Raw genomic sequence first — 10,489 nt, forward strand, 5'->3', positions numbered from 1 at the left:
GTTTCTCGTGGTCACCATTGGGTTTTTTAAATCACACGGCCCCACGGTGGACGCCAAATGTTTCGGATGTGTAGGGCTGTGCTGTTCCAAACCTTCAAGTTCTCCTGCGATTTTGTCCCAGTGGCGGATCTTCTTCTCAAGCTTTGACTTTCCTCTCGATCCGGAGGGGTGGAGACCTACAAAAGATTCTCCGATGCCAAAGTCAGTTTTAGAGCAGTGGCTTTTCTTAGGGAATAACAATAAATGTACATTCAATGTAACCTATCTACCACTTACCGTGAACCTGTATTTATAGTTTTTGCTATGGGCTTGGGATTAGTGAAAAGTTAATCACGGCCCAACAGCCCAATAGCTTCTAATTTCTACTTACCTCTAAACCAGGTTAATTTACTTGAGCCACAACGATTAACGATTTGGCCGGTCAGTGTGATACGGGCGTCCGTCCGAGTGATACGGGCGTCCGCCTTACCTATGGATGATTCAGGCACTAGATTGGGCGGACGATCCTCCATGCGGTTGTCCGGCACTTCCTGGGCATCCGCCCAAGTGATACGGGTGTCCGCCTTACCTGTGGATCACTCGGGCACTAAATTGGGCGGACGATCCTCCAGACGTTTCGTCTCTCAGCGTTTTCCTGTAGAACACTTTTTGTGAGTGTAGAGAGTGCGGGGCTATCCCGTGATGATGGAATTCCAAGTGAGTTCTTCAAAGTTTCTCTTACAAACAGAGGTTCTGCCCATTCGGGCGTGGCATAGGCACCCAGACGGGCGGACGGCCTTATTCGTGGGCGTCCTTACGTACGACGCTCGGCACTTGCTGGTGTAGGAGAGTTTATACGGAGTCTAGGTTCAATCCGTACCTACTCGGGCGGTCGAGCATTTATCCCTCCGGATGTGGCATGGGCGCCGAACCGGGCGGACAGCCTTTTTCATGGGCGTCCTTTGTACGGCGCCCGACACTCCCTGGTACAGATTCTATTTTAATATAAACAAACATAATTTAAGACAAAACTAACTTTCCTTACCTTGTAATAAACTATCAAAATCAAATAAACGTTCCGTCGATTGCTTGAAACATAAAGAATCTCTAAATGAAATTATGAGACACCAAATTGAAAACGCACAAAGTTCTTAACACTGTAGATGAACCAAGAATGACTAGAAGAAACATGATTATACATGCAACAATACAAGATTATTCTAAAAAGATATTTGAAACGAGAGAGGAAAAATGAGTCTTTTTTATTATTTATTTATTTTGTTGTCTTTCATTTAGTCTTCTTTTTATTTAAAAGAATTCCTTTTGGCCATTTCATTAAGTTGGTAAAGGTAACTACTTGTTAATTTCTATCTTTTTTTTTTCATTTCTTTTGTAGTTTTCTTCTCTCCACCCTCCTTCGTGATGGCTCGCTTCCTTGCTGAAGACTTGACCTTACGATCTCTTTCTCCTGTCATTGAGGTTGCCATCTGGGACGTGGGTCTTGGACGAAGACTGATTCCTCTTGTAGACTTTGTTGATTGCTTCGTCTTCTCTCATCTCGGAGATGATTGTAGCGGTGGTTGTGGTGGCAGAGAAGCTCTCGCTCATGTTGCATGTTTCTAAGAGCTAGAAGATAGGCTCAAAGAGTTCTTCGATGAAAGTTTGGTTTCAAAAATGGAAAGTTGGTTTCAAAAGCCTGTGATATAAGTTAGAAGGTTTTCGAACTCAACACAACAAATCGGAGGCAAAATATTGATTTAATTTAATATTTATATTATTAGAAGCTCTAATTAAATTCTTCCATTTTAAATTAACCTCAATTTAATCTTTTGTAAATAGTTGTGTGTTCCAAGTGACAAGAAAGAATAAAATCGATTTTAATTTACAAAATATAAAATGAAATTAAATAAATTATATAAATATTGGTATTATAGAAGTAATTTAACCAACAATTATGCAAAAAGTAATAAGAACCTATATACCACTTCTGCACTGAACCGAACTAAACAACATACACTAGAAAGAAAACCACTGATAAAACCTTATTTTTTTTTCTTTGCTCTTTTTGGTTTTGCTTCGATGCTCTCTTTCGCGAAACGGTTTCAGCTTCGGCCACTGACGACGCCGTTTCTCCTTGGACAGCTCCGGTACGCCCGAACGCGGCCAAAGTCGCCACCGGTGGCACTGAGGAAGACGGAGGAGCGGTCGAAGTGGTGGGCGTTGGACGGCGAAATGCACGAGATCGGCGATCACGTGCCGCTACGTGAGCGCTTCGTGATTCCCCGAGAAAACATCCCCAACAAGCGCCGCAAGCAGCTCAGAGAACAATTCATGCGCCGAACACGCCTCGTTCTTAAGGAATCCGTTAGTTTTTTACTCTTTCTCTCGACTTTCTGTTATTTATTTTATAATTATATTTTGCTTAGGATAAAATAGTTTTGTTGAGAAGGATTGTGCATCATTAGGATATTTGCAGAGTGTGTTACTCCATGTAGAGATTAAGACCGAGGTTTTGCTACTTTTTTTGTGTTTTGGTCTTTGCAAGATTTTTACTTCTTACACTTAATGTTTTAAATATTAGTCTCAATTTTGGTCGCAATTTTGTAATTGTGGACAGATATTGTGGTTGTAGAGACTTCAGAAGCCTTTGATGTTGAAGCCCAAGTCAGTGTTGTTTTAAAATGTAGGTTTAGAGTGTATTTGAGTTTTACTTCCGGAAACTGTTTTGTAATTTTTCAAATGCTACTAAACAAGTTGCTAGATATTTAGTGGAGGGTGGTGCAAGACACAAAGAAGGAGTGGAATCGAGGGAGAGGTTAAATTCGATGAAATTAGACCAAAAGTGAGAGAATATTTCTTAGCTGATTCTATTATTTTGTTTTCTAAACACTTGTTTTTGTTCTTTTGGAAGCAACGTGCAAAACTTAACAGATTTTGGATGAGAGATGGATTGCCAAGTTGTGTGACATTATTTTGGAAAAGTAGTTTTTAAAATCAACAGGTGAGAATTGAATCAAACAAACCCTTAGTTTCCTTATGAAGGGTTAAAAACTTGTGTAATGAAAAAAAAAATCATTTCATTCTGTTAAATGTAGTGACTAAAAATGAATAATTTTTTTTATAGGTATTAAAACAAGATATTGTGATATTTTCACAGACCATCAATGTTTTTAAACCTAAGACATTGTTATCCCATTTGTATTTTTTTTGTTTTTCAGTTTGAATTTTTATAATAAGAAGTTGCATTACATGGTTATTGCCTTGCTTAAGCGAAAATGTGATGGATATTATAATTCTATTGCATTGTTGACTTGGTAGTTATTGTCAGTTTATGAATTTTTTATGAATAAGAAATGTAAAATTCAAAATCATGATTGTTGTCTAACTTGCTTGCGTTGTATTGAAAGGAGCATGATCCTTGGTGTAAAAGGTACATGGAACTGTATAATGAACTTAGAGAAAACTGGGAGAGGCTTTATTGGGATGAGGGTTACTCCAAAAAGCTTGCTCAGGATCATGCGAACTATGAGTCTGCTGAAGATGATGATAGGGATTTCTCCCCATACAGGTTTGCCTCCATTATTGATTCTTTCCTCTTTTCCTTTCTTGCCAAGACCTATGACTGCTTGTGTCTTCGAAAATGATATTTTTCTTGTACTGTCACTTGCATGAAGTTGAGGGCTGCACTGGTCATCTTGCTCAGTTTTATTCAAACAATTATTCTTTGAAGATTCTGAAGAGTCTATTTTTGTGTTGGCTATATTATTATGGTTCTGAATTCTCTGGTTCAAAATTTTGTGGGGGGTGGGGGAGTGATACGACTGTCGCGGCCGATCAAATTTGATGTGCATGAATAAATACAGTATAACTAGGAAGTGACTCCTAGGTCGTCTCACAAGGACCAATATTTGTGGTTCGGTCTCAGATTTAACACGTAATGGGGGTTTGTTTGTGATTTTTTTTTGTTTTGCGGAAAATAAAATTAAAACTGGAATTTAAACGAGACAGAATTTAAAACACTGAAATAAACTTTAAAGACAATAAAGACTGAACAATAAAAGACGGTAAAAACGGAACAATAAATATGTAGAAACGGTAAAATTTAACGATGCAGAAAACAATAGACGGTAAAAATAAAACACTTAAATGAAAATGAAATTTAACTTTTTCTAAAAACTTAATTTAACTAGTGCAGTGAAAATAAAATTGAGAAACACATGAATGAAGTTTTGAAACCGTAAATAGAAAATTGACAGAATGGAATTTGCAATTAACATCAATTAAAACCAAATACATGAAATTGTAAAATTAAACAAATCCCAAACCTCCCTAACGGGGAGGAGGAAAAAATGAGCTGCAGAAAATAAAACACCCGTGGTTGTCTTCCTAAAATTCTCACTGAAATCTAATCTGCTGCTTCTTGCATTTTATAGCTACTTCTGACATACTCCCGTGAGCCCTCCTTGTTTTTAGCAAGGTTTTTTTTCTTTTGTCCAGTTGCCAGCCTGAATTCCTTCCACTCCTAAATGTGCCAAAGAATTAGGATAGGGGCCCTCCATTTCTTGTCTTCACGCAGCACACCCTTCCACCCGTGGGCTTCCTTCTTCATTCCTCTCCATTCCATGTTTCTCTTCTTTCACACGTGAACACCTTCTGGAAGTGACAACAACAGCTCCCTCTTGGTGGCTTCTTCTTTGCTTGCTTCTTCCAATTTGCGTGTGCTAGCAACAAGAAGGTGAAGAAGTCTTCTTCTTCAACTAGACTAAGACCTTGGAGCATCTCTTCTACTGGACCAGCTACTGGATGTGCTTCCATTCTAAGATTATTGTTTCCTCTTCAAACTCAGCTGCTGGACTTTGACGTAAAACATCTCCTTTGCCTTGCTTGTATGCTCCAAGTAGGAAAGCACTACTTCATTCTTCCTTCTTTACGTGAACTGCCCCTTCATTCCAGCAAGCTTCACTTGTTAATTGTTGGATGGAAGCTTGTGCAAGCCGTGAGTTGGATGTGCAGATTTTCCAATTTAATGTTTGCTAAATCATGTTGCAAGCAAAGAAAGCCGTGAGGTGCCCCTTCTCCAGCTTTTCGGTTTTCAATTCATAAGGCAAAAGAAAGATTTTCCAATGCTAAATGGTGGATCCCACTTTGATTCCAATTGCCTTGTTTTGTCATTTGCAAAATTCTTCAATTGAAACCAAGGAGAAATACATTGCCGTGCCCTTTCATTGGTGGTGGATCCCACTTTCTTCAATTAAAATGATGATGCTTGATTTCCTTATGCTTCTACGTGAATGTGCTAGCAAGTGGCCATGACCTTCTTTTCGATGTGGCCACTTCCCTTTATAGATACATGTGGACGTGAGAATGTGGTAAAGGTGGTCCCTCCTTGCAAAACATGTTCTTTTAATGTATTCTTCATTTGAAAGAAATGAGTTGCAGTATAATGCAATTGCCGTGAGCTTAATTTCAAAGTGGTAGCTCCATTCTCCTTTCATTTCACAAGTCCATTATACCCTTTGATGTTTGCCACGTGAATTGCTATTGTCTTCCAAAATTACTTGAGAAAACCGTGGACACTTGCACATGTGATCCGTGTGTTATTCCAACTATGACAAGCATTACAAACAATGCAAACAAATTAGAAGTCACTCAAACAGTAAGCACTAGACTGACATATGGGAGTAAACAAAATACTGGGAACAACACGTAATGAATTTGAACAAAATAAAAACTATACGTGAAAATACACATCTAGACGAAACTATGAAAAAAAATTGCATGGAAAACGGATAAGAATTGAACTCAAACGAAAACACACAAGTTGACACAACATTCACGCAGCACTGTGCGAAAATTGAAGTGGCTGAAATGCATTGGGCTCAATTGTCATTTCTCATTTATCCTTCAAATGTCCCAAATTTTATTTCCAAATTTTCCTTGTAAAATAATTAACTCAGATAATTCAAATTAATTAAAATAAGAATTTCTAATCGAATTAAGCACAATTAGGAAAACCGGGAAAATACTCGACATTTAAGCACAATTCCTTAATTAATTCTAGCACAATAAACTAAGTGAAGTGAATAAAATATTGACTCATCAAAATAGACCACACTTAGTCTTTTGCACTCCTGGGCAAAATCAAGACACAAATCAGGGAATGGTTCAAAGGACTTTTAGGGAGGCGACACAAAACTCAGCAAACAGAAAAAATAAAAACTCACAAGAAAACACACAGAATTTACACAATTCTCAAAAAGTCTAGACAGAGAAAAGGTGTAGACAATCTCCAACACAGAATAACAGAAAGCAGATACTTATAGAAATCTTCCAAGCAATTCACAGTATGGCAAAATAATTAATCAGCTCAAGAGGTGATTTAAAAATAACATAACCTCACAGATGCACTAATAGTGTTTCTCTCAAGTGTTTAAGGTAAATAATTTCAACTCAATGTACTCAAGAAAACAAACACAAGTAGACTTGGCAAGCTTCTAATATCAACACTTAAAACATATGCATGTTTAGATCTAAAGGTCTTTTATGGGTTGTAATGGGGCCAAGGACAGGGGAGGATAAATTTGGATAAGTAGCTATAGCTCAGAGGAAATAGAGGTGCACTAGGGAAAAAATGAAAATACATTGAAATTACGCCCAAACCTCTAATTCAATCCTCTTCTTGACTCCATTCTCCACAAAATTTATTTATTTTTATTATTTCTTTTTTTCTTTTTCTCATCACTTTTTTTTCATCCTGTTTCTTCTTTTTTTTTTCTTTATCACACAACAGGATATAATTCATATTTTCAAAACATGATGAGGAACCAACTAGCCAATTTATCAGAATTCCCAAGGAGACCACACTTATTCACAAAATACTTCTATAGCTCCAGACTTTCTTAAGGTTAAGGTAATCATGGTTTTTCACTTAGGGTCAGTTTATGAGCTTCAAAACAAAGAAATGGATACAGTATAGGCTCAAAGGGGTTATCAAAGGATAATAACAAGGTAGGCTTACTTGGCTAAAGAGGCTCAAGAATAAAATTGCCTTTATCACTTCTAAACATGCATATCCATCAAGAATTATCAAAAAGAATCAAGCCAAGGCATATGTGCAAGCAATCAAGATACATATCACACACAAGAAAGAAAAACAAAGTGGCTCAAATCTCACACAGGGTGTTCGTCACAATCAAATCAACCTCTTAAACGTTATAATTATCTTCCAAGCAGAGAAAAGCAAGAATTACAAACTATAAGTATTAAGTAAGTGAAGGAAAAATCTACAACTTATACGTCATCCAGAAATCAAGAGAAAAATGTAAAATTTATTGCACACAAAACTCGATAAAAATAACTTAAAACACAAAAAATTTAACACTAAAAAACAAAAAATTTAACACACAAAATACATACTAACAGAAACTAACAGAAAATTCAAAATTTCTCCCCAGTAGATCACACTTAAATCACACAATGTCCTCAGTGGGTAACAATCATCAGATTATCAATTTCAAAGCAGTCAAATAATATATACAAGTGCAATAAAAAGTAGGAAGAAATTTTCAGAAACATCCATCAGTAGATGTTATTAATGACATCCATCAGCAGATGTCTAAATCACCTAGCACCCATCAGTAGATGCTAATTTTTTTTATTTTTTTTTATTTTTTTTTTTTATTTTTTTTTTGAAATAGGATGACCGGTACTGTGACAACAGTTTCGGTGACAACGACCGGAACTGTTGCTACAGTGGCAGAAGTTTTGGCTATAAAAGGGTATCTCCTCAGCGTCGAGCAACATTTCTGACTTCTCACTCTCTCTGCTCCTGTCTTCTCTCTCTTCTCTCTCCTCCTCTCTCCTCTGAGCGTCTGGAGTCTACGCGGAGCCTCTGCCACCGTGCCTGCTGAAGAGTTTGAGATCCGCGAGGAGCTTCTCTGCCAGCTCTACTTCTCCGGGTAAGTCCTCTGCACTAAGGATCACCCTTTCTTTCTGCTTTCATTATTCTTCTTCTCTGCCCTTCTTTATTATTTTTTCCTTTTTCTTTTCTGCAATACTTGTCCTCTCCCGCTGCCCGATCTATCTTCTTTCTTCTCTTTTTTTTCCTGCTTTATTTTTTAAAGAAAAACACATAAAACACATCTGTCAAAAAAAACTTAAGGGGTATATAGGCTGGAAACCAGACGTTAATCTCCCTTCGATTGAAGGTATTGCAGAGACAATCGGGTAGAACAACGCCACGTACCCCACTTAAAAATAAAACACAGAAACTGAATATACATGAACGACATGGACAAGGACAACTGGACGTAGATCCGTTTAGGACCCTTTTGCAAGGAACGTGAAACAGATCTGAGACCAGACACTGAAACATCAAAGACTGACAGGACAAAAAATAAATCTAAAAGGAAACAAGAACAAATAAAGAAAACACAGAACTAAGAATCTAATTTTTTTATGCTTTTTATTTTTATTTATTTTTTTTAATTTTATTTTATTTTTATGTTTTGTTTTTTTTTCTTTTTTATGTTTTTGTTCTTTTTATTTTTATATTTTTTTATTTGGAATTTATCGAGAGGAATGATGAGTGAGATAGAATCAGAGAGATACACCAGTCAGCGGTGGCGTCCTACCGAAGATCAGACCCAGATGATGACCAGAATCTACAACTTTGGGGTCACACACCCAAGCAGAGCGCAAGTTGTCGAGATCACGTCTCGACTAAGGATCTTCGGAGATGCCAGCGAATACAACGTGCACTGCTGGTTCAACAACCACGGCAATCGGGTCAGGCGCTGGCAAGCAGAGATAGACCCCACTAGCACTCAGTTTTCACAACTGCCGCTATATATGTACGGTAAGACTCTGATCAAATCTCCATTTTTATTGAAATATTCCCTTTCCTCTTCTTTTATTAACACACAATTTTTTTTTATTTTTTTTTTGTTGAAAGAATACGACTGGGTGATTATGAGAGCACCGAGGCTGCTGGATCTGTTTCCCATTCCGATCATCATCGACGACGATAGGGACGAACGACAAATCCCTCCACCCATGCTTCTCACATTCCGAACCAGAGCTCCCTCAACGGAGCTCTCCCTTAGACCACCACAACCAGCTCGAGAATTCTTCCAGTTTTAATGTTTTATGTTTTTTTTTTATGTTTTTGTTGGCCGAGTGTGGCCAGAATATTAATGAGGACTGTAATATGGACAATTAATTTTTATGTTTTTTTTATTAAGGTCTGTAATATTAACGATCAATAATGATCGAACCCCGAATGTCTTTATTATGTTTTTATGTATTTTTGTTATATTTTTTTTATTATAAATAAATGCACTCAAATTAGTATTTGTTCAAACTATATTCCTCTGACCATTACATGTTAATTATGCACTTATGTTGATTTTTTTTTTAAACAAAAACTAAATAAATAAATAAAACAGAAGACAAGTTAACAAAACAAAAGACCTAATACCAAACACAAAAAATCAAAGCACACAAAACACAAATGTTAAAAACAGCAGACAAAAAAAAAACACATATTTACAATACATACATTAAGAAAATAAAACACGTGAAAGAGAAGACACATTTTTTATATAATTTTTTTTTTAATTAACAAATAAAATACATATGACATGCATACAGAAAATAGAACATCACATCTCAACACAAAATAAAACACAACACAATTAAACATGCTTTAAACAAAACAGAACAATTTTATTTTTTTAATTTTTTTTTAATTAATTAATAATTTTTTTTAATTAACAGATATAGTACAAAACACAACACAATAAATATAAAAGACTAAATATATATTAACACAGTAAAAATCTAAAACAAAAAACCTGAACTGAAGTGACAACGCCGCCAAAATTTGCTGAAGGTGTCGTTGTCGCCTACAAAAATACAAAAGACAAAACACACATATTAACAGAACAAAAATTTACACAACAAGAATCTAAAATCAAACCGTCATTGGTCCCCGGCAGCGGCGCCAAAATTTGATACGACTGTCGCGGCCGATCAAATTTGATGTGCATGAATAAATACAGTATAACTAGGAAGTGACTCCTAGGTCGTCTCACAAGGACCAATATTTGTGGTTCGGTCTCAGATTTAACACATAATGAGGGTTTGTTTGTGATTTTTTTTTGTTTTGCGGAAAATAAAATTAAAACTGGAATTTAAACGAGACAGAATTTAAAACACTGAAATAAACTTTAAAGACAATAAAGACTGAACAGTAAAAGACGGTAAAAACGGAACAATAAATATGTAGAAACGGTAAAATTTAACGATGCAGAAAACAATAGACGGTAAAAATAAAACACTTAAATGAAAATGAAATTTAACTTTTTCTAAAAACTTAATTTAACTAGTGCAGTGAAAATAAAATTGAGAAACACATGAATGAAGTTTTGAAACCGTAAATAGAAAATTGACATAATGGAATTTGCAATTAACATCAATTAAAACCAAATACATGAAATTGTAAAATTAA

At 36.1% G+C, this 10,489-nt stretch overlaps 1 protein-coding gene across 1 annotated transcript; it reads left to right on the forward strand.

Moving 5' to 3' along the window:
- The first annotated feature begins 2,003 nt into the window (after window positions 1-2,003).
- Window positions 2,004-7,788, forward strand: LOC108347794 (uncharacterized). The gene is made up of 3 exons (XM_052877601.1): window positions 2,004-2,343; window positions 3,387-3,547; window positions 7,677-7,788. The coding sequence occupies exons 1-3, from the start codon at window positions 2,059-2,061 to the stop codon at window positions 7,786-7,788; spliced, it is 558 nt and encodes a 185-aa protein (XP_052733561.1). The 5' UTR covers window positions 2,004-2,058.
- Window positions 7,789-10,489: the final 2,701 nt, after the last annotated feature.

This window comes from Vigna angularis, chromosome 5 (genome assembly GCF_016808095.1).
Source record: "Vigna angularis cultivar LongXiaoDou No.4 chromosome 5, ASM1680809v1, whole genome shotgun sequence".
In the NCBI taxonomy this organism is placed as follows: Eukaryota; Viridiplantae; Streptophyta; class Magnoliopsida; order Fabales; family Fabaceae; genus Vigna; species Vigna angularis.

Excerpts from the sequence above, each read along its gene's own strand:
- LOC108347794 (XM_052877601.1), top strand. The coding sequence starts at position 2,059 with ATGCTCTCTTTCGCGAAACGGTTTCAGCTTCGGCCACTGACGACGCCG. Across the intron at positions 2,344-3,386 it reads GCCTCGTTCTTAAGGAATCC|GAGCATGATCCTTGGTGTAA; the intron begins GTTAGTTTTTTA and ends TTGTATTGAAAG. Across the intron at positions 3,548-7,676 it reads AGGGATTTCTCCCCATACAG|GATGACCGGTACTGTGACAA; the intron begins GTTTGCCTCCAT and ends TTTTTGAAATAG.